The sequence below is a fragment of the Microcaecilia unicolor genome, chromosome 1 (assembly GCF_901765095.1).
Source record: "Microcaecilia unicolor chromosome 1, aMicUni1.1, whole genome shotgun sequence".
Taxonomy (NCBI): domain Eukaryota; kingdom Metazoa; phylum Chordata; class Amphibia; order Gymnophiona; family Siphonopidae; genus Microcaecilia; species Microcaecilia unicolor.
The window spans coordinates 468,374,311-468,398,655 of NC_044031.1; the positions used below are offsets into that span (position 1 = coordinate 468,374,311).

General features: G+C 44.2%; 1 protein-coding gene across 6 annotated transcripts in view; it reads right to left on the minus strand.

The window, feature by feature from the left end:
- Positions 1-15,642: 15,642 nt before the first annotated feature.
- The window catches only part of ANKRD29 (ankyrin repeat domain 29), a 143,627-nt gene continuing 134,924 nt past the window's right edge, over positions 15,643-24,345 (minus strand). For 5 of the 6 annotated variants that reach the window (XM_030213558.1, XM_030213598.1, XM_030213588.1 and 2 more), the window contains 2 exons: positions 19,813-19,911; positions 15,643-16,154 (listed from right to left, as the gene is read on the minus strand). In XM_030213558.1, coding sequence (XP_030069418.1) covers positions 16,071-16,154; positions 19,813-19,911 — 183 coding nt within the window. In that variant the 3' untranslated portion in view covers positions 15,643-16,070. The remainder of the gene's footprint in view (positions 16,155-19,812; positions 19,912-24,345) is intronic. The other variant, XM_030213565.1, reaches the window with a different exon arrangement.

Sequence of the window (24,345 nt, forward strand, 5' to 3'; positions counted from 1 at the left end):
GCATTTTTGTGCCCAACTGCCTCATTTATGTATCAAACAAACAGAAAAAGTAAACACTGGGCCTTCAGGAATGAGAAAAATGCAATCCTTTATTATTATCATTAATAAAGGATTGCATTTTTCTCATTCCTGAAGGCCCAGTGTTTACTTTTTCTGTTTGTTTGGTTGCTTTTGTATGCTGTTTTCCCTCTGTTTTGTGACTGTATCATTTATGTATCAACCAGGTCGATCATTACGATCCGGAAAACTCAATCAACTTTGTGTGCCTTCTCCAACGTGGTACCACTGTGTTGATAGAAAGCTGTGAGCTTTGTCGATTTGCTGGTCCCTTATTATGGAATGTTTTCCCTGGACATTTAAGATTATGTGACAATACTCTGCAGTTTAAATGAGTTTTGAAAACTCGTTATTTTGTGGAGGCCTTTTTTAGAAGAATGAGGTGTACTGCCGTTTATCTGGACTGATTGAACCCCTCTTTTTTGTTGTATTTTAATGAATTGTATGTATGTTTTCTTGTTACCCGTTTGTGTAAAGACGGGATACAAATACAATAAATAAATAAAATTTAGGTGCCACCATTTCCCTCAACCTTAGACATGGCATAAGTGGTCGCTTCTAGTTTGGTACATAACTGCGGACTTACACTAGTATTCTAGAACAGATTTGGTACACAACTCTGCCGTTATAGAATACTAGCTTAGCGCCCAGTTTTTTGGTGACTTTCAGCGCCATTTATAGAGTTGCCCCTTTAGGGCCTTATTCTATAAAGGTTATGCTCCTAATTTATGAGCATAATTTACACTCCTAAATTTATGCTCCTGAATTAGGAGCATACTTTATGGTCCAAAATAGATTATGCTCCTAATTTAGGAGCATACATTTAGGAGCATAATCTTTTTATTTTTTTTTATTGTTAAACGTTTTTATTGATAGTGCAATAAATTACATGCCATTGTCCATGTATACATAACTTTAACAATATAAATGTTCATCACAAGGTTATTTGTTAATTTCCAACAGATTGCCATCAACTTTTCATTTTATATCCCCATCCCCTGTCTTTAATATTAGGGCTGACCCTATATCATATACGCCTTGTTTTGTTAAGGATTGTACAGGAAATTCTATACTCCAAATTGACTCAACAGCATTTAAATAGTCAAAGTTCCTGCCTCCAGTACATGATGTTCCATACCGCTGCCAACTCATTAATTATTATTCCTCTTGTTGTGACCTATATGGTCTACAAACCTTTATATAGTAAAACTGTTCAAACTTATACCTAGTCAGATCTATATGTTAACAACCATTTTATCATCAGTCTATATCACTGAAATGTATCAGTTAACCCAACACTCAAAGGAACGTTTTCACATCTGTGCAATCCTTTCTCCCCCCCTCCCTCCTCCCTTTATCTCTGTCCCCTACCCTCTTTCTTCTTGTTGTTCCCCACGGATTTATATGTGTATGCATAAAGTCATAAATGTGTATCTTTGACTGCTTCCCTATCATAACGTGTTAAGTACAAGACTCTGTCATCTTTGTGTTAGTGTGTCTAACACTATCCCCCAAAGGTTTAGAAAACGCGTCTTGCAGCGGCATGAACCTTTTGCTTCTCTTGCTTCCCATACCATCAATTGGTGTGTCTGATTGCACCAATGCCAATATTCAGGAGGCCTATCTGAAGTCCAAGATTGTAATATGCATTTTTTCGCCACCAGATACAATTTACGACATAGAAGTGTCCCATCTGCGGTTAAGCCCCGAAATGCTCCTGGGCAATCCAGTATCAATTGCAGGGGAGTACCCGCTATTCTACGTGGTAGTAGTGAATTCAAATAATTTACTATCTTTCGCCAGTAGCTCTGAATCATTATACAGTCCCAGAACGCATGGTAAAAAGTGTTATCCATAAGATTACATTTCGGGCATTTTGGTGTAAGGATCCCTCCAATTCAAGATAATTGAACTTGTGTAATATAAGCTCTGTGTAATACTCTAAATGCACATTCCCTATAATTGGCTCCACTTATTAGTCGGGGAATACTTTTAATATAGGCCTCAATATCCCAGTTAGATAAGTTTGCTCCCGTATCTGCCTCCCACCACCGCCGGAGCTGTGTCAACCCCACCCGCGGTGTCAAGGTCTACAGTTGCTTCTGAAGTTGCGAGATTGATGGGGCTTCGTCTGAGATGTCATCAAAAAATTTTTGAATTTTCTCGCCTAATTGAAATTTAAGCCCCTCCCCATCCAGGGATTTAATATAATGCCTAATCTGGCCATAACTAAAAATGTACCTCCAGCTTCTCTCTAGTGTGAGTTGTTCTAAAGTTTTTAATTTCCCTTCCCCATCTAAAATCGTTTTCAAACATATTAAGCCCTTTTCCTCCCATTGTAGGAAGACTGGGTTTTCCAGCCCTGGTGGGAACATCAGGTTTCCCCTTAGGAGCATAATCTTTATTGAATAAGCCCTTAGGCACCTAAGTCTGAGGGGGTTGCTCATGTGGACGGAGAGTGGGTGGGTCATGGACATGTCTTTGAGGTTCACAGGTCACACTTCAGTGCACACTCAGGCCACCAGTGATCACATACACGTATTCTATAAGGGAATCATGGTGCCCAGATGCCGTGATAGAATTGCCAGTAAGTGCATGGCACTGGGGTGCTATTTTTCCACACTTCATAACAAGAGTGTACATTCCCTAATTACCTGTCTCAATGCAACTGAAGCTTTTACCTCCTCAGTGTATGTAAATGGTTTCATCCCTGTGTGGATTCTCTGATGCCATGTGAGGCTTTCTTTCCAACCAAAGCTTTTACCACACTCAAGACATGTAAATTGTTTTACTCCTGTGTGTATTCTCTGGTGCATTGTGAGGTTTACCTTCTGACCAAAGCTTTTACCAGACTCTATACATGCAAATGGTTTCTCTCCCGTGTGGACTTTCTGATGCACTTTGAGATTTACATTACAACCAAAGGTTTTACCACACTTAGAACATGTGAATGGTTTCACTTTATTGTGGATTTTCTTGTGTATTTTGTATGTTTTTTGCATTTGGATGTATTTGTTTGAAAATGGACCAAAAAATAAAACATCCAAATCACAAAACATTTTTCGAAACAGCATTTTCAAAAGGAAAATTCTACTACTATGTAAGCTGCATTGAACCTGCCATGAGTGGGAAAGTGTGGGGTACAAATGTAACAAATAACAATAATAATAATAAATCTCGGCACTGATTTATAGAATTTTCACCATAGTACCTACTATCATGCAATATACTTATAGGTGTTCTTCGTGGTGGTGAATAGTTGAAATTGCGGTGAGACCAGTACGTGTACACACGTGCCAATTCTTGCCAGCATATGCATGAACAAACTTACATCTGTCTCGCCACAGGTGTATCTGTGCAGGAGGCTTCTAGGAGGCACCCAGGCAGATATGTTGTCCTTCAAAAAATAGGTGAAACAAATCACCTATGGGATGTATTTTCAGCCACGGAAGTCGCTGTTTTTTAAATGCCAACCATAGCATTCTAAAAAATATGTGTATTCACTGCTACTACATGGATAAGTGGGGGCACTGACTATACATAGAATATGGCAACTGTAACAAATAAAAAATAAGGTGTGCCAATACCAGGTTACACTAGGATTCTATAACAAAATCTGAGCACCCAGATGCTGTCATAGAACAGGCTTCCACTGCCCATCCTTCAGGCACCTAAATGGATGTGTCCAGTTTATAGACTTGTCCCTATGTACAGGTTATAGTTGCCATTTGTATCCCACATTTTCCCACCTATTTGCAGGCTCAATGTGGCTTACATAGTACCATAGAGGCGATCGCCAATACCGGTTTTAACAAATACAAAGTGAGGTTGTGGTAAAGTTCATGTGTGACAGACACATTGGGGAATCGTAAGAAGAGTTAAATTATGTCCAGTATGAGCTTTGGTTTTGTTGTGTTGCTGGGTTAAGGCATTTAAGTTGGATCGTTACGGTATGCCTTTTTGAACAAGTTAGTTTTTAGTAATTTCCGGAAGTTCAGGTGCTTGTATGTTGTTTTCACGGCTTTTGGAATTGTGTTCCATAGTTGTGTGCTTATATAGGAGAAGCTGGATGCATAGGTTGACTTGTATTTGAGTCCTTTGCAGCTTGGGTGATGGAGATTTAGGTATGTTTGTGTTGATCTTGATGTGTTTCTGGTTGGTAGGTCTATGAGGTCTGTCATGTATCCTGGGGCTTCTCCGTGGATGATTTTGTGAACCTTACATTTAGGCACCCCTTTCTGCACCAGGTTACGGTGGCGACTTGACCTTAGTTTGGTTTTTACAAACTACCTGCTCGTTAGCAGCGTTTCTGTTATCCTGAAAACAATTTGCCACCTTAATTTATAGCACTGCAGCTTCAGAGTGTGTTTGTGACCCCTGAGGCAGGCAGATTTCACTGCTGAAACACAGCCCCCCCCCCCCCCCCCGTCGGGTCTTGTTCCTGGTGCCTTAATAAACAGACTCCTTGTTTTACTACTCCTTGTGTAGAAGTCGCTGTGTCATCCCCTACTTCTCTTGGCATCCTCTGGACTCCCTTATGGGTTGTTTCCTGTTTTGGTTTTCGATACCCACAGTTACGCCAGCCATAGACTTGGCATAAGTGCTGCTGAGTAAATGCAGCAAGGACACCTGTAACTTGCAATACTCTGTAACTTAATGCTATGTAAGTTAGTTGTACGGTTGTAATATAACACCTAGGCACCATGCTAGCACTTTTGCAGGTATGTGTACACTTAAGTATGTAGGTGCTAATGTTTTAGACCAGTGCTTTTCAACCCACTCCTTGAGGCACACCTAGTCCCCATCAGGTTTGTGCATGGGATAAATTTACATACCAAGGAGGCAGTGCATGCAAATCTACCTTTTGCATATTCATTGTAGATATCCTGAAAATTTGATGGGATTAGGTGTACCTCCAAGGACTGCACTGAGAAGCACCATTCTAGACAATTTTGCATGCTCCACCTTAACTCTGCCCGGGCACTACACATAGTGAGGCAGCCATGGGCATAATTATATATACATAAGAAATGATATTAAAAGCTTGAAGTTTGAATTCTCTTCAGTCCTGCAGGTAAAGGAATGCAGGCTGGTTCAGATTACTAGAAGTCTAGTTTGCCGGGCTGGGTTAGAAAGGTCAGAGACAGGAATTTCTTTCACCCTGGTGAATGATGAAAGCTAGCTCAACATCTGTATATTATTAGGCATGCTGAGCAGCCTTTGTAAGCTCTGGCATGAGCCAGATATATTGTAGTTTACAAGATAGAAAATACTATTTAGAGAGAGAGGCAATAGATTAGTATTTACAAGTTTTTGATATTTAGAATATGTCTTATAAGGATGCTCATTTTAGAATATGTTTACTCTGTGTAGTTAAATGTAGAATACCTTTTTAAATCTAATGTTACTCTCTGCTGTATTTTCTAAGCAAAGACTGCAGTGAAGAGGCCAACATGTGTTTTGAGTTTTCTGTGGTCCTAGCAAGTTCTGTGTATGGAGCTGATAGGTGAAAAAGGTCAGGAAAAGTCTTGATTAATTATAGGTAACTGTAGGAATAGTCCTGAAAGTATATCTGTATGCTATTAAGTAAGACTGACTTTTGACCTCTTTAATGAATGCCAGAGTCCAGTAAGCAATTTAAGCTATAGCTGAGAAATCAATCATGATGAGAATATAAGAGTTCTAGTGCCATATTGTCTGGCTTGAGGGGCCCCAGGTTAGAGGTCAGTTTGAGGAATACCAAACCTATGTAACTGATATTTCAAAAGTAATGATTGGTTGAGGCAAAGTGACCAATCTATTCCTTAACCAATTGGAGAGTAAGGGGGGGGCTAGGCTAGGAGGGGGATAGAAACTGTATTTAAGTAAGAGCAGAAGCAGTTTACGTCAGAAGAAAGGAAGAAAGCTGGAAGACAACAGGAGAGACAGCAGAAGAGAAGCAGCTGAGACAGAAGCCACATGATACAAAAGAGCTGAGAGAAAGAGAAGAGAGCTAGAACTGATGTCCTGCTTTGTTTGCTGGCAAATAAAGAAGATTTCTCTCTCATACTGGTGTGTGCTGTCTGACTCCTGAAGCATCACAAATTCCTATCTCAATTCCTGCAACAATTCTTGGTGGCAGCGGTGGGATTAATCCTGCATTAATCCCAGCACCCAACTGACTGGAGAACATTCGCCGGGTATGTATTTTGTATTCTGTATTATAATTCTAGCTAGAAAGTTGTAAACCAGCCCCCTCAAAAATTGAGGGAAGGAGAGCCTGATCAACTCTCAGCGAAGGCCCTAGTACCTTCTAATCTAGAGGAGATTAGAAGCGAAAACGCTTGAGCTTATCTGTATCTGAGAAATCTGAAATTGTTGGGTGGGATTTTCTGTATGGAATGTGTGATGCGTGAATGATTAAATGAGTGCGGACTTCTTATAGCTGCGTTTTCAATTAACGCGAGTTCAATTGGCCAGCGACAGAAGGAAGCGATTGTTGTTTGTTCTACCCTTTTGTTTCCGGATCTGCGGACCCCTTACCGCAAATCCAAAAACTCCCTCCCTTTTGTGTGTTGTAACTGTAAGCATTATGGGTGGGACATCATCTAGACAAATTGCTACCCCCCTAGATTGTATGCTTAAGAATTTTAAAAAAGGATTTTTAATTAATGACTATGGACAGACTTTAAGCTCAAGTACTCTAAGAACCTTGTGTGAAGTTGAGTGGCCATCTATGGGGGTGGGGTGGCCCCCTAGTGGCAGCTTAGATATTGAAGTAATCCGGAAGGTCTACAGCATAGTTGTAGGAGAACCAGAATATTCTGAACAACTCCCTTATATAGATTCCTGGGACAGCCTTGTGACTGACCCTCCCTCGTGGTTGAAAACTTATATGGGATCCCCAGTAAAATTCATGTTAGGCCAAGTTCAAAGAAAGATTAGAAAATCTAAACTAGAAGAGGGAAAGAGCCCCAGGAAGCCTACCACCCAATCGGTGGCTTCCGCCCCTACCCTGTCCGAGAAACCCATACTCTCTGATGACCCCTCAGATCTTGAGCCACCACCTTATGGCCCATTGTTGGGGTTCCGTGCTACCCCCAGAGATCCACGCCGTCCAGCCCAAGCTTCTCCAGCACAGGCTTCTCCGGATAGTTCCTCTTCTGTGCAAACCCCACCACATCCTAGGTTGGACTTTTCACCTGGCCTCTACCCTTCTGTGCCACATCCTCCCCTGTTAACCTCCGAAGACCCACTTTGGGCTCCACTCCCTGACTCCTCAACTCCTGACAGCCCAGCCTCTCCCTCTAGTACCCCTACCCACTCATCAGGGGCCCGGCATCCCTTTCAATGGACTGACTCACCTGTGACCACCTCTCAGTCTATGAGTACCCCTCCCCATCCCTCAGGATTTCAACCTACCTCCACTGAATGGGTTAGACCTGCTGCAATTACTTTTGAGCATGATAGGAGGGTAGCTCCTAGCTCTACCTCAGGTTCCATTCCCACCTCCTCGAGAGTTCTGCCACTTCGTCAGGTAACTACCACTCGACCGGATCCTAATAATCAGGGTCAGGTTATACAGGCACAGGCCTACCAGTATGTACCCTTCACAACCACCGATCTCCTGAATTGGAAGACGCATTACCCCTCTTATACTGAAAAGCCTCAGGCAGTGGTGGACCTAGTGACTAGCATTATGGCCACCCATAACCCAACCTGGACTGATTGTCAACAACTTCTCCTGACCCTCTTCACAACTGAGGAGAGGCGGAAGATTTTGCAAAATGCTGAGGCCATCACGCGAGAGCGTGTCCCCGGGGGGACACAGGACCCAGAGGGGTGGGTTAGAGCTCGGTTTCCTCGCGCAGCTCCAGATTGGGATCCAAATGATGGGCAGCACTATGAACTGTTGTCTGGCTATTGCCGGGACTTACTGGAAGGTATGAGGAAAGGCATAAAGAGGCCCATTAATCTGGCAAAGGTCTCTGAAATTCTCCAAGGGGCAACTGAATCCCCTGGGGCCTTTCTAGAGCGACTAATTGAAGCCTACAGAACATACACCCCATTTGACCCTGAAGCCCAAGAAAACCAGAGAATGGTGAATAGTGCATTGGTGGCCCAGAGTATGCCAGATATCCGGAAGAAGTTGCAGCGTCAGGAGGGATTCGCAGGGATGAATACCACCCAGCTAATTGAGATCGCAACCAAGGTTTTCATTAATAGAGATCAGGAGGTGCGCCGAGAGGCTGACCGGAAGATGCAGAAGAAGGCCGACCTTTTAGCGGCAGCCATTACTAATTCCACCCTTAACCGAGGTCGACCTCTAGCTAATGGGAAGCCAAAGTGGGACCCCGGACCACCAGCCAGGCCCCGAGATTCCTTCAATCAATCCCGGCCAAGGGGGGAGAATCCCAGACCAAGATTGGAGAGGGATCAGTGTGCCTATTGTAAGGAAAGAGGGCACTGGAAAGATGAATGCCCCCAGAGGCGCCAGGGACTGAGAAGGGGACCAGGAGATCGAGGAAGCCGAGGCCGAGTTCGAGAGGGAAGATATGAGCCTCCTGAATCTGACATCATCGGGATAGCCGAGATGGCAGAATGGGATGAATAGGACAGACCGGGTTCCTACAAACTGGGCTCCCAGGAACCTATGGTCAAGTTAACTATAGGGAGCCGCTCAATTCCATTCATGATTGATACAGGAGCTGAACATTCTGTTGTGACGGAGCGATTAGCGCCTGTGTCTGGAAAAACTGTCCGAGTGGTGGGTGCCACGGGGGTGCAGAACCGGAGGCCCTTTCTGACAACCCGTAGATGCCAATTAGGCTCACACATAGTCACTCATGAATTCCTGTATATGCCAGACTGTCCAATCCCTTTGTTAGGTCGAGACCTGCTGTCCAAGCTTAGGGCCCAAATTTCCTTTGACTCTGATGGCCAGACTTCAGTCTACTTTCGGCCCCCAGCATCCAGCCCTAAGGGTATATTGAGTTTCTGCTGCCCCCTTGAGGAAGAATGGCGGCTGCATCAGTCACATAGCCAAGTTGACCTACCCCTGGCAGACAGCTTTCAGGTTAGTGGGGTATGGGCAGAAGATAATCCCCCAGGGTTGGCCCGAAATATTCCTCCTGTACATGTAGATTTACTTCCAAGTGCCCGGCCAATCCATCTTCGTCAATACCCAATTCCCAGAAAGGCTCTGGAAGGGATTCAAGCACATATGAATCGTCTGTTATCCCATGGAATTATTCGACCTTGCCAGTCTCCATGGAATACGCCATTGTTGCCAGTTCAGAAGCCAGGGACTGAGGACTACCGGCCAGTCCAAGACTTACGAGTGGTTAACAAATCCACTATTTCATTACACCCTGTAGTGCCTAATCCATATGTCCTGCTAGGATTGATACCTTCTGGAGCTACCCATTTCACGACCCTAGACCTAAAAGATGCCTTCTTTTGTATTCGGGTGGCCCCAGCCAGTCAATTGCTTTTTGCCTTTCAATGGGAAAACCCAGTAACAGGAAGGAAGCTTCAGTATACATGGACTCGCCTGCCACAGGGGTTCAAGAACTCCCCCACCATTTTTGGGACTGCCCTAGGGCAAGACCTTAAGACTTTTAAATCTGAGCCTTCCAGGCGAGTTTTACTCCAGTATGTAGATGACCTCCTGATTGCAGCAGTGACCCAGGAAGAGTGTTTTGAGGCTACTAGAGAATTGCTGGAACTACTCTTGGATGCAGGCTATAAGGTCTCACGCTCAAAGGCCCAACTTTGTCAGTCAGAAGTGAAGTATCTGGGCTTTTGCATTTCCCAGGGAAGTCGGAGACTGGATGCTAGTAGGAAGCAAGCGGTAGCTGCAATTCCCCAACCCAAGTCCAGAAGGGAAGTTAGGGAATTCCTGGGAGCAGCTGGATTCTGCAGAATTTGGATTCCAAATTTTGCACTGATGGCGAAACCCCTTTACCAAGCCACAAAGGGGGGTGAAAAGGAACCATTTGAATGGGGACCTACTGCTCAACAATCCTTCATTGCCATAAAGAAAGCCCTACTCCAAGCCCCTGCGTTAGGCCTTCCTGATGTGGAGAAACTTTTCTCACTGTATGTCCACGAGAGACAGGGGGTTGCTCTGGGTGTGCTGACCCAGATGATGGGATCCTGGCAGAGGCCTGTTGCATACCTGTCTAAACAGCTGGATGGAGTGGCTAAAGGATGGCCAGCCTGTATGAGGGCCATTGCAGCAACAGCCTTACTGGTCCAGGAAGCTGATAAGTTGACCTTGGGGCAAGAACTGGTTGTTAAAGTCCCCCATGCAGTTCTCACCCTCATGGAGTATAAGGGCAACCACTGGTTTACAAATAACCGCATGGTTAAGTATCAAGCTAGCTTGTGTGAGAATCCACGGATACACCTGGAAACAGTGGCTACATTTAATCCTGCCACTCTTTTGCCAGCATCTGAGGGACCACCGGATCATGACTGTATCCAAACTATGGATGAAGTGTACTCCAGTCGACCAGATCTTAAAGATGTTCCGTGGAGGGACCCAGATGTAATTTATTTTACAGATGGAAGCAGTTATGTGGAGAACTCCAAGCGATTGGCAGGCTATGCTGTGGTGACAGAGGACAAGGTGATAGAAGCGAGAGCCCTGCCCCAAGGAACTTCAGCCCAGAAAGCAGAACTTGTGGCCCTCATACGAGCTCTGGAGCTAGCAGCAGGACTGGTAACCAATATTTATACTGATTCTAAGTATGCCTTCACAACCCTACATGCTCATGGAGCTTTGTATAAGGAAAAGGGGCTCATAAATGCTGCAGGCCAACCTGTTAAGTATGGACCCGAAATACTTCAGCTGCTAGAGGCTGTTTGGGCCCCCAAGAAGGTAGCTGTCATTCACTGTAGGGGACACCAAAGAATAGATACTCCAGTGGCCCGAGGGAACCGCCATGCTGATCGGGTGGCCAAAGAAGCTGCTCGAGGACCCCCAGCAAGTACTGTGACTCCCCTGTTCCAAATCCGACTGCAAGAATGGACACCTATGTATACCCAAATGGAAGAGAAATGGGCTCAAGAAGAAGGTGCAGTAAGGAGACCTGATGGCTGGTTACATCTCCCTGATACCAGAGTTCTGGTGCCACGCCATCTAGCTTGGCCTGTAGTGTCTCAAGCTCATGACCTATCACACTTAGGGAAAACAGCACTAGCCCGCCTACTCAATCGAGTAGTGGTGCTGGAAGGATTGGATAGTCTGGTTGCCACTGCCTCTGCCCGATGTACTCTCTGTGCCCAGAATAATGCTCGTCAGGGACCCCGTATTCCACCAGGAGTTCAGTCTAGAGGACTAACACCCTTTGAGTCCCTAGTTATAGACTTCACAGAAATGCCCAGGAGCGGTAGGCTCCGATACCTCTTAGTTATGGTTTGTACCTTTCTGGGTGGGTGGAAGCATATCCTACAGTCACTGAGAAAGCCACAGAAGTAGCTCGAGCTCTCCTTAGGGATGTCATCCCCAGGTATGGACTGCCCCTTGCCATAGGTTCAGATAATGGTCCCGCCTTTGTTGAAGCTACACTTCAGGCCCTGTCCCGCGCATTGCGCATTACCTGGAAATTGCATTGTGCCTATCGTCCCCAGAGTTCAGGGCAGGTTGAGCGGGCAAACAGAACCTTGAAAAATAGCCTAGCAAAGATTTGTCAGGAAACCCAATTGAAATGGCCACAGGCATTGCCACTAGCCCTCTTTCGCCTCCGATGCACCCCAACTAGAGGAACAGCCCTCTCTCCCTTTGAAATTGTGTATGGGAAGCCCCCAGCCATTTTACAGGGAATTAAGGGAGACATAGGGATTTTAGGGTCTGCCCAGGTGCAGGAGCAGGTAGCCCTCCTGGGTAAGATAATTTCTGAGCTTCAGTCTTATGTGAGAGAAATAAACCCTGTCCCCTTCCAGGCTCAGGTACATTCCTTCCTGCCAGGGGATAGAGTTTGGGTGAAAGACTGGAGGCTCCAGCCTTTGGGGCCCCGATGGAAAGGACCTTTTACTGTTTTGCTTTCTACCCCTGCAGCTGTGAAGGTCGCAGGGATAACTCCATGGGTCCATTGGTCTCGAATTAAGTCTGCTGACCAGACTGAGCCCAGCACGGATCAGACGGAGCCTAGACAGTGGAGAGCAGAAAGTGATCCATCGGAGCCATTGAAGTTGCGCTTGACCCGAACCAAAGAATCTACTAGCTGAAAAGAAGGGTCAACTGCATACTGCAGGAGCGGCTGAACTTCGGCTTCATACTGAGACTCTTTCTTGCCCAGATTCTGGCTTTCTTGGAATTTGAGAGCTTGATCCTTGTCAGTTGAGGGTCTATCCCAACTGGTATAAGAACTCAAAGACTGAGAACACTATATTAGAGTAATCTGTGATTAGCACAGACTGTTGAAATATTATTGCTTAATTAGTTTGCTGTATTTGTTTTAGATTAGGAAGAAAGAAAATGTTAGTAGTTTGGATGCTTTTGTTGTTTTCTACTCCTTGCCTCCTTGTTCCTAATACCCCAACTCGCTCCAACCTTTGGTTACACTCTGTCCAGGAACTAATTAGCCAGGCAAAGATTACTTCCCCTTGTATTGTGTGTTCCCGATTTTCTCCTTATACTACAGATGTCCCAGCTGTACCTGTCCCTGTGCAGCTCCCAGCTCTTATACCTCCCTATTTTTCGAGTTCAGGCCCTTGGAGCCAGGATTATACTTGGTGGTCCTTTTATAATGCTACCTCCCCCTCTGAATCTTCTCTAAGGCCAGTTTTTACGTCTCCCTATCCAGCTTCTGGAGTGTTTTGTTTAACAAGAAACATCTCAACTGTTCTTCCCATTCCCTGTAACTATACTAATGTTCTCCCAGAAAAAGGAGAATCTGTGTGGGTAGTTTCTCCAGGTACTCCTATGTGCCCTACTACCGTACCTGCAGATTATGACCCAGGTGATTATCTGGCTCCTAAGCGTACCACTGAGAGGACTATAGCGTCCAAGCTTATTTTCTACTTTCATAAGTCCCCGGGGTATGAAGAGTTACTAACAAATGAGCAGCCTGTCACAATTGGGGATTGGCACCTATGGTGTGCAAAGTCTCCATTTCGTCTTCGTTCCCCCTGGGATAGGGGCTCGCATTATGGGCACCCTAAGTACCTTGTCCAGCCTGAGCCAACATTTATTGGGAACTTTCCTCACCCTCTCCTTGGTCATTACTGGCTCTGTGATAATGTCCTCCACATGATTCTTCCCCCTACATATGATTTTTGTGTATTGGTAACCTTGAATTATTTTCCTAAAGTTATTCCTCTTAAGCCACTATCCCCGCACCGCTCTAAGCGAGAGGCTTTGTCCTTACCCTCCTCCGTTGCCACAGAGGATGAGGCGATTGAATTAGCCCTCCAGTATATTAATTCTACTTATCCTCTGACTAAAAAGAGACTTGTAGCCCTTTCTGCCACGGCCTGGATTCCAATTGGGGGCCCGGTAGCGGGTATTACTGAACTAGGTATGGCTACCCGGAGACTTCAGTCCCTACTTCATGTTTTAGTTCATGAGCTGAACGTGGTAGTCAATGCATTGCAGGATCAAATTAATGAATTAAGTATAGTTTCTCGGTATAATCGTATGGGTCTTGACTACCTCTTTGCAGCCCAGGGTGGTCTCTGCACAGTGTTAAATTCTTCAGAGTGCTGTACTATTGTCATAAATAGGACGCATGTAGTTAGGCATGCCATGGATAAAGTCCTACAGTTGGCTAGCCTTAATGTGGAGGATTACCGAGGAGGATTAGACCTTACCTCCTGGTGGTGGTCATTGACCTCCTGGATATGTCCCTTGTTCATTTCCCTAATAGTCTTAGTTTTAGCAGGGTTGTTGTTTTGTTTCTTGGCCTCATGTGCTTCGGCAGTATGCCGTCGGACCTTAACAAGTAAGGTAATGGTGATTCACAAGTCTATTCCCAGTTAGGATCACTATAATCTCCAGAGTTTGAGATGTGATACTTATCTCTGCATAAGCTGATTTTAGTCTCAAAGGGGGGAATGAGGCAGCCATGGGCATAATTATATATACATAAGAAATGATATTAAAAGCTTGAAGTTTGAATTCTCTTCAGTCCTGCAGGTAAAGGAATGCAGGCTGGTTCAGATTACTAGAAGTCTAGTTTGCCGGGCTGGGTTAGAAAGGTCAGAGACAGGAATTTCTTTCACCCTGGTGAATGATGAAAGCTAGCTCAACATCTGTATATTATTAGGCATGCTGAGCAGCCTTTGTAAGCTCTGGCATGAGCCAGATATATTGTAGTTTACAAGATAGAAAATACTATTTAGAGAGAGAGGCAATAGATTAGTATTTACAAGTTTTTGATATTTAGAATATGTCTTATAAGGATGCTCATTTTAGAATATGTTTACTCTGTGTAGTTAAATGTAGAATACCTTTTTAAATCTAATGTTACTCTCTGCTGTATTTTCTAAGCAAAGACTGCAGTGAAGAGGCCAACATGTGTTTTGAGTTTTCTGTGGTCCTAGCAAGTTCTGTGTATGGAGCTGATAGGTGAAAAAGGTCAGGAAAAGTCTTGATTAATTATAGGTAACTGTAGGAATAGTCCTGAAAGTATATCTGTATGCTATTAAGTAAGACTGACTTTTGACCTCTTTAATGAATGCCAGAGTCCAGTAAGCAATTTAAGCTATAGCTGAGAAATCAATCATGATGAGAATATAAGAGTTCTAGTGCCATATTGTCTGGCTTGAGGGGCCCCAGGTTAGAGGTCAGTTTGAGGAATACCAAACCTATGTAACTGATATTTCAAAAGTAATGATTGGTTGAGGCAAAGTGACCAATCTATTCCTTAACCAATTGGAGAGTAAGGGGGGGCTAGGCTAGGAGGGGGATAGAAACTGTATTTAAGTAAGAGCAGAAGCAGTTTACGTCAGAAGAAAGGAAGAAAGCTGGAAGACAACAGGAGAGACAGCAGAAGAGAAGCAGCTGAGACAGAAGCCACATGATACAAAAGAGCTGAGAGAAAGAGAAGAGAGCTAGAACTGATGTCCTGCTTTGTTTGCTGGCAAATAAAGAAGATTTCTCTCTCATACTGGTGTGTGCTGTCTGACTCCTGAAGCATCACAAATTCCTATCTCAATTCCTGCAACAATAGTACTGGAATGATTAAAGCAGTTTTTGCTGGCACCATCTGTACCACGCCTTTAAAAATAAGTGACTTGAGGAGTTATAAGTTTACAAGCTGCAGGTAAAGGTATACCTCCTTTTGAAAAGTGGCTTGCTATGTGCCTTTCCTGCCTAGCAGTCCTGTTATATAATTACCCCCCCCCCCCCCACCACACACACACACACACACACATGGGAGAAAAACCTTAGAGATGTAGTTATCACCCTGAACTCAGCTCACCTGTGTTATTTTGCCACAGGTCCCAATTAATGCAATTAATAACTGGGATTAACAGTAAAATAGCACGTCTTAACAGTAGCCCATATTGATAACTCCCTCTCCCCCCTTCCCCACTTAGTATATCTGGCCTATAGCGTCTGTTTAGTCAGATCAAAATGCTGTTTTAAATCACAGAAATAGCAGAACATTTTATTTCCAGCATGAAGTGATGTCTTTAATTTATATTGTCACAGAGCTTTGAAAAGCACATGCATGCCTCTGTTCACATCTGCTCTCACACTTGTTTTCTTCTGAGGCAGTACAATATATAGTTGTTGCAAGTGAAGGCGCTTTAGAAACTCATTTTTCTCTTGTTTCAGCAGTACTTATGGCTGTGGTCTTCCCATCAGGAGATGGTGTTTTCACTGAGGTAACATTGCCCCCCCCCCCCAAAAAAAAAAACAACACCTGGATTTTCTCTTTGTAATGCAGAGTATTCTGAGATGAGGTAAGACCACATAGCAGCTAGCTGAATGCCAGACTTGCAGCTTTTATATAGGGCAAAACTGTTCTTGAAGCCATCAAGTGCAAGGTGGGGAAGAGGATTTAGTGGTGATGGCAGTGTTAACTCTTTCTGCGCATTTCTCTTGGCCACAGAAGCCTGCGAATGCGCTCGTTCTGTGTCAGTTCTGCTGCCAGTTCATTCTCCTGTAACAAGAAATAGGGAATTTAGTACTTACAAGACCATCCATGTACATTACACCTTGCAAGATGATTTACAGACTAGGGGCCAGATGCTCAAAAGTCACCATTAAATACCATGTTCGTTTATGTACGTGGTTGAACGTATCGATTTGAAACTGCGATCGATGTTCAAAGAAAGCACATGCAAATGAGATGCGTGGAAATTCTGCAAGTGGCTTGGTAGGGAAAGTACCTAGCATATGACTGTGGCATAGCCAAACCCAGTATTTTGGATGCGCCCAGAGCTAACGTAGATGGGCCCTTCCACGGCATGGCATGGCATGGCACACCACTCCACAGCTCCCCCCCCCCCCCCCCCCAGAGATATTTAAAAAAAAATTATAGATTTTTTTCACCTACCCCACATCTCTTGTCCTCCGCAGCGTTCCGGCATCTGATCGCGAACCCCCGACCCTCCCTGATGTACCTTACAGACGTCCCCGGCACCTGCAGTGATTCAATTATTGCTGCCTGCGCCGACTCTGCAGGCTTCCATCAGCCGGGTTCTGCCAGACAGGAAATGATGAAAGTGAGGGCTTGACCTGGCCAATGAAAGCCTGTAGGGCACAAACAGCAATGATTGAATCACTGCAGGCACTGGGGCACTGTAAGGTACACCAGGGAGGGATGGGGTTCAGTGGGCAGTCAGATGCCAGGACCCCACAGAGAAGGAGAGATGTTGATGTGTGGTGCTGCCTCTGGGTGGGCCTGAGCCAAGAATAAGTGGGCCTATGCCCACCCAGGTCCACCTGTAGCTACGCCACTGGCATATGCACAGAACAGTATTGTATTAAACGTCAATGTTCTGTACATGCCCAGGAAAAAAAGACAATAATAGTGTCATAGGCGTGCATCTAGTGACATCACATCAAGTATCCTTTTTTTTTTCTGTTCCACAACAACACTTTAACACTACTGTTATGTGCAGGACACACACGCGTGCAGATACTAGTAAAAAAAATGCAAGCAGATTGCTCCATTGAGAAGTCGCTCTCGTACAATGACAGCTCCAGGCCTGCCACAAAATTTTGAACGTTAAAGGTAGGCATCTGTGCATCGCATGGAATGCTCATTTTAATACTAATGAGCTCATTGTAATACATTTGCATAGGCTTATCGGTAGCTACTACCGCAAACGGTAAAAGCGGCGCAGAACCCCTTTGTGCATTACCTCTGAATAACCTGCATGCCAAACCTTGCAAGCACGGTAAGCTTTGAGCATCAGGCCCTAGGTCCTGGAGTGGGCACATGGAAAGATGATGCCCTGGTCTGGGTGGTGGCAGGCAAGAGGAAGAAGGAGCATCTGCAGCCTGAAAGGGCACAGCAGTTTAGAATGGGAGCAGAGTGGCAGGAGGGCCGAGCCAGAAATGACCTGGTTCATTTGTATTTATTTATTTTTGTCTGCTGCTTTTTCATTATTCTATTTTTGTAAACTGCTCTGATGTAACTTATGAAGAGCAATATATCAAACTGTATTAAATAAATAAATAAATAAATATAGTCAGGGACTATAAGCAATAGTTGGATACACTGACTGAGGCTTGTGTTGTATTTTAAAGTTATGTGCATGGAATAAAGCTGCGGCCCTGGAAGATTCTTCATTACTCTGTGTGTGTCATAATGGGTGGGGGAGCAGGGAGAGAATGGTTGCTACAGATATTAGGATTCCTATTACAGTGCTAGAATGCTTCACCCCTGCCCTCCCCACCTTTGTTAACTACCTATTAGTGTGGTGTCCTACTCTGATCTGAAGCTGATAACCTCCCATGCTAGAAGAAGGAAATTGTTATTCAAAGTCTACTTTTTTTTTTTTTTTTTTTTGTTAGTAAGTAGAATTTAAAGAAAATATTTGAGAAAAAATCTTTATATAATGGGTGCTTCAGCTGCGACTTCCAGCAAAGCAAGCAGCATGATTCTAACCCTGAGTAACTGCAGGGTGGAAGAATTCCTTTTACTCAGTGTTTTTTTGTAGAAAAAAAGGTGCTGGTACTCCATTATGGGCGGGTTCACCACATATGGCTGCACCCCTATGATAGCCATACCCACATTAGCCACACCCCTTATACCAGCCATGGCGCATATAAACATACATCATTGAAAATATTATACTAGTATAGGAGAAAAAAATAACGTGATTTTTTCATTATAACATCACAATAATACTCTGTAAGCCACATTGAGCCTGCAAAAAGGAGGGAAAATGTGGGGTACAAATGCAATAAATAATAAAAAAAATAAAATTATAAATAATTTCTGTAAGCTGTTACAGGTCCAGTATACCCAGTGCAAAATAAGACAGCAGATGTAACTTCTCAAATTGGACATATTTCAAACACTAAAATGAAAATAAAATGATTTTTTCTACCTTTGTTGTCTGGTGACTTTGTTTTTCTATCCATATTGGTTCCGGTCTCTGATTCTGCTGCTCTCTATCCTTAACTCCGTTTCCAGGGCTTCCTTTCCATTTATTTCTTTACTTTCCTCCTTTCTTCTTCATTTCTTGCCATACATCCATAAGTAAAAGCTGGGTCCTCCTCCATGGAATTGACTGGAGGAGGTATAATGTGGATCTAGCTTTTGCCTATTTTCTCCATCCATGTGCAGTTTTTCTCCTCTCTTCCCTTTTCCTCATCTCCATCCATGTGCATCTTCTTTTTTCTTTCCTCCCCTCCATCCATGTCCAGCACTTCTCCTCTCTCCTCCCCTCCATCCATGCCCAGCATTTCTCCTCTCTTCCCTCCCCTGTATCCACATAAAGCAATAAGTCTCTCTCCCCTCTCCTTCATCTAAGTCCAGCATTTCTCCTCTCTCCCCACCAACTCCTCCATCCATCCATGTCCAGCAATTCTCCTCTATCTCCTGCTCTCCTCTTCATCCATTTCCAGAATTTCTCCTCTCTTCCCTGCCCTCCCATCCATGTGCATCTCCTTCCTCTCTTCCCTGCCCTCCATCCATGTCCAGCATGTGTCCTCTCTCCCCTGCTCTCCCCTCCCATCCATGTCCAGCGATTCTCCTCTGTCCCCTCCATGTCAAGCAATTCTCTCTTCCCTGCCCTCCCCTCCCCTCCCATCGATGTCCAGCAATTCTCTCTCCCTGCCTTCCCCTTCACTCTCCCATGTCCAGCAATTCTTCTTCCCCCAGCCCATCCTCCTCCTCCACTGCCTGCCAGTGAAGCGATAGAAAGGCTGCCAGCATCGGACTCAGCAGCGCGAACAGTGCAGCGATTGAGAGAGGCTGGCAGCATTGGACCTTCCCTCTGCCTATGCCGAAACAGGAAGTTGAAACAACGTAGACGGGACTCACAGAGGGAAGCTCTGACGCTGCCAGCCTCTCAATCGCTGCCTGCACCATTCGCGCTGCTGAGTCCAATGTTTTAAGTAGGGGAGTGAGAGGAAGGGTGCAGGACTCGCCAAGGGGAAAAAAGGTGCCAGTACGCCATACTGGTGCGTACTGGCACAAAAAAAGCACTGCTTTTACTGCTACTACTTTGGGTATTAAATAAAACCTTGATATGCTTAAGTACTGCTCTGCCTGGCTTTATCATACCGTGAAATAGTTTAACATCCAGAGGTGAATGTAGATTTGCAGCTATGGCCAGGGTATGGGGGAGGCAGATAGATACCTTGTTCCGAAGCATGGGGTCTGCTCCTGCATCTAAGAGAAGGGAGATGGATTTTGTATGGCCACCGAGGACTGCAGCATGGAGGGCAGTAGAACCATTCTGGTGAAAATGTTAAAACATGAGGTACACGTCACAACAATAGAAAAGAACTAGAGAAATGGGTTTTGCTGATTCAATGAATACAGGAGAAAAAAAAAACAACAAAATTAAACTTTCCAAAATATTGTTTTTGGGTAAGTACATGATTTCTAACTTACAAGATCTATGTACTAAAGATTTTATCCCATTTTTAAATATTTTTGCTTAGAGAATTTTGTTATGTAGTGTTGTGTATGTCAATAACTTTTTATTTGAGATTATTATTCAATCTTAGGGGTCCTTCTACCAAGCTACGGGAATAAGGTGGCAATAAGGGCTCCCATGCTAACCCATGCTGATGCCCGATTACCGCCATGTTATTGCCGCAAAATCAATTTCTGGGGGTTTTCTGTTTCCCTCAGAAATGGCACACGCTCAGGGTGGGACTACCACCGGTGGCCACGCTGGGACGGCAATAGTCCCGGAAGAGCAGCGGTAAGCCCGTGTTAGAATTACCGTAACTCTGTAAACGGGTCCCTTAGTGAAATAAAGTTTCAAGCTTATTAAGTTTGGGTCTGTGGGGAAAAATGCTTAGTACATAAATCTATTTTTATTTGATAGTCTCTATTTTTTCAGTGCTGACACCTGCTGGCTACCACTGCACTTACAGAAATCATCCATGCCACTAAGTGGAGTGTAACCAGGACTGATTTACTCAGATTAGCAGAAATGGAACCAACTGGCATATCCTGCTGTGTTGTGCTTTCAACCCTATATATAAAATGATAGGTCTCTTCCCACTAACCATGCCACAAGGGCCAGTTGTCTGTGTTTTGTAAGTAAGTTGCGGCAAGTTGGATCAGTCCAAGATGGCGCCTGGAGCGGTAACGCATCTTGCAGCTCTTGAATTTTTCTCCGGAGGAGTTCGACGCTAAGAGTTTTCCCCTGTCTGAGGATGGGGAAAAGAAAGGGGAAAGCTAAGACACTCACCTCCTCGAGTCTGGCTGGAGTTTCCCCCTTTGCGCCAAACAACAATGGAAAATTTCGGGCTGAAGACGCCATGGGAGTGGACAGTCGCCTCGATGGTTCCACGTCTTCTGATACGGACCGCAGCGTTGAGGGAGTGTCTTTGAGCCCTCCCTCAATCACAGCTCCTCCGCGAACTGGAAGCAACAGTATGGCGGCAGGCTTACAACAAACGGGGACGCCCAGAATGGGTCAGGTCTCGTTTTGCAGAGAAAGGAGGTCCTGCCTGCCCTTTAGTCCTGGGGAGAATATCAGCAGAGGAAATGCAGATGGTTCAGCTTTCCTCTTCTCCCATTCAGGGCTCTGCATCCAGGAGGAACGAAGGTTCGATAAGACCAACTGTGGAATTGATCTGGGATGCAATCCAAGGTTTGAACTTAACTCTTTCTACACTATCTAGCTCCCTTAAGGGAGAGACTGCAGAACTTAAGCAATTGAATCAGAATCTGTCTGACAATGTTCATGACCAAGGAAAAAAAAACCTGAGGAATTAGGAAGGGAAGTTGTACAACTGCAAAGTGTTGCCTCTACGCTTATAAAAGAGAGAGATATTCAAACTTGTAAGATGGAATAGCTGGAAAACCAAGGACGGAGAAATAATTTGAGATTTCTGAATTTTCCAAAATCACCTTTAATACCTGCATTAGATATGCTTAAGAAGTACTTTGGGGAAATATTGCGGATTCCAGCTGAGGGCTATCTGCCTATAGTTCGGACCCAATATATATCAGGGACTTCAAGATCTTCAAATGAACAACCACAGGTGGATATGAATTTAAATGATTTTCTGGAAAGTTCCTTAGATGTCGTAACGGAAAGAACTACTCTCTTAGTGACTTTTGCCTTAGAGCCGGACAGAAAAAGTATTTTGCATTTTTATTTTCATCATATTACTGAGCTATTTTGGGGGTCTAAAATTTGAATTTTTCCTGACCTAGCAAGGGATACACAAAAAAGAAGGAGAGAATTCTTGGAATATAAACCAAGAATTCTCAATTTAGGTGGCTTGTTTGAGTTAAAATTTCCTTGCAGGCGTCTTTTGTCTCTTGAAATGATTAATTATGTTTTCTTTAATCCCCCCAAATTGCTAGAATTTATTACCTCTAAAGAAAGGGCAAAGGTTCCCTTGGAAGCATCAACTAGTTAACTATGTTGTATAATCAATCGGCTGCGAGTTTTAGTCAGCTCCCAACCGCTCCAATGATAAAAAAACAAAAAAACATTTTCTTGTATTGTAAGATTTTTCATTTTCCTAGTACTTGGATCATATATTGTTGACTAAATTAAGGGGAAATTTCCAGAATAATTTTGTATCAGTTTCCTGTAAGTATTTTCTTATATTTCCAACATTTATGTCACAATATAAATGTAAAAATTAATAAAAGAGATTAAAAGTAATTTGCTTTAGCCTCAGACAAGTGGAAGGGCAGTTTCGATAAAACGTCTTAAGTCTGATTTTGGGCATTTTGCTAGAAACATCCAAAAACTGAGTGGTGAACATAGCCATTTTGGAACCTGAAAAAGTCCTTCTTTTTGCTTCAAAAATTGCTCGTTTCCTAGACGTTTTGTGCTCAGTTTGTTTTTCTTTTGGGCCCATTTCGGAAAACAAAATGTCCAGGAGAAAAAAAAACACCCAAAAAATAGCCATTGAGATGGCTGGGGGCTGAGAGCAAAAATTAAAGTATGGGACCACCAATACAATTTTAACTGAAGGGTAAAAATCAGTTTTATTAGCGGACTTGATGCAGATCTGCATTTTGGTGTGGGGGCGCCTGCCTCAGAAGTCAACAAATCAATACACATGGGTATAGATATCAGAGCACACAAACTCATGTAGACACTTTACAAAGCATGTGAAAAAAACAAACAAACTAAAAACAGTGTCCTTGGTAATGCAAATACTAATAGAGTAACATATTTTTGCTACAACGAAACTGCAGGCTGTTCTTGTGACCATGCTTTTTTTAAACCTGCAATGTAGTTTCACTACACAATATTTTACTCTGTTAGTATTTGCATTACCAAGGACACAGTTTTTTTTAGTTTTTTTGCACACGCCTTGTAAAGTGTCTGCATGAGTTTGTGTACTCTGGTATCCACACCCATCTGGATTGATTTGTTGACTCCCGAGGCAGGCGCCTCCACGCCAAAATGCAGATCTGCGTCTAGTCCGACTAATAAAATTGTTTTATACCCTTTGCATTGGTCTTCCCCTACTTTCATTTTTGCTCTGTGTCTTGATTTGTAGGGGGGTTTTCCTCTTGTTTTTTTTAGGTCTGGGGGGGGCATCATTCTTGGTGGAAGGCCACACAGACATCCCAGCAGAGCAATGGAGCAACCTAAGGGGCATTGCAGTGGACTTCACATAAAAGGTCCCAAGTACACATCTCACATTTACCCCCTTATATTGTATGGTGAGCCCTCCAGGAGCACAAAAATACCTACTGTACCCTAATACAATACTTCTCAAGCTTGCAGGTGTCACTTATATGTAGGTATTTAGTGTATTTTAGAGGGCTCACACGTTCTACCACAAGTTTTTTACTTTTTTTTTTGTTTTGAAAATGAGCCCCATAATTTCCTTAGGGTGCAAAGGGTTTATTTATACAGCCAGGGTGCAAATCAAAAACATGAACAGAGATGCCAAGGGGGAGCCATTTTAAGTGAGAGATTTTGATCCCACTTAACAATCCAGCTCATTCTCTGCCCCCACTCCATCCCTGCTGCAACACTTCTTTGATAGCAGCAGGACCCTGAACAGTTTAATAGTTTAATCTCACCACCTACATTTCCTGCCTGTTAATCTCACAGAGAAATTTAAGGCTCTCAATATGTATACTTTGGAAGAGAGGCGGGAGAGAGGGGATATGATAGAGACATTTAAATACCTCTGTGGCATTCATGTACAGGAGGTGAGCCTCTTTCAAACAGGGGTGTAGCCAGACCTCAACGTTTAGGGAGTCTGGAGCCCAAAGTGGGGAGGGGGCACAGTTTGGCCCACCTCCCTGCTGCAGCCCCACATACCTTGACTGGCAGCAGTGGCGTAGCAAGGGCGGGGCAGTGGGGGCAGTCTGCCCTGGGTGTCAGCAGAGAGGGGGGTGCTCCACCGCTCCTGCTGCTCACTCCTCTGGCACCCCCCCCCCCGAACCAGCCCTTTAAAAAGAAATCTCCGATGCGGTAGCGAAGCGCAGCACCTCGTGTCTGCGACTGCAAGCAAAAGAAGCGGATCATCTCATTGGGCCTTCCCTCACCTGTCCCACCCTTCTCTGACGCAACTTCCTATTTCCGCAAGGGCGGGACAGAGAGGGAAGGCCCGATGAGAGACGATCCACTTCTTTTACATGCAGACACGAGGTGCTGCGCTTCTCTATCGTGTCGGAGATTTATTTTTAAAGACCGGGTGGCAGGGAGAAGACGAGGCAGGGTGAG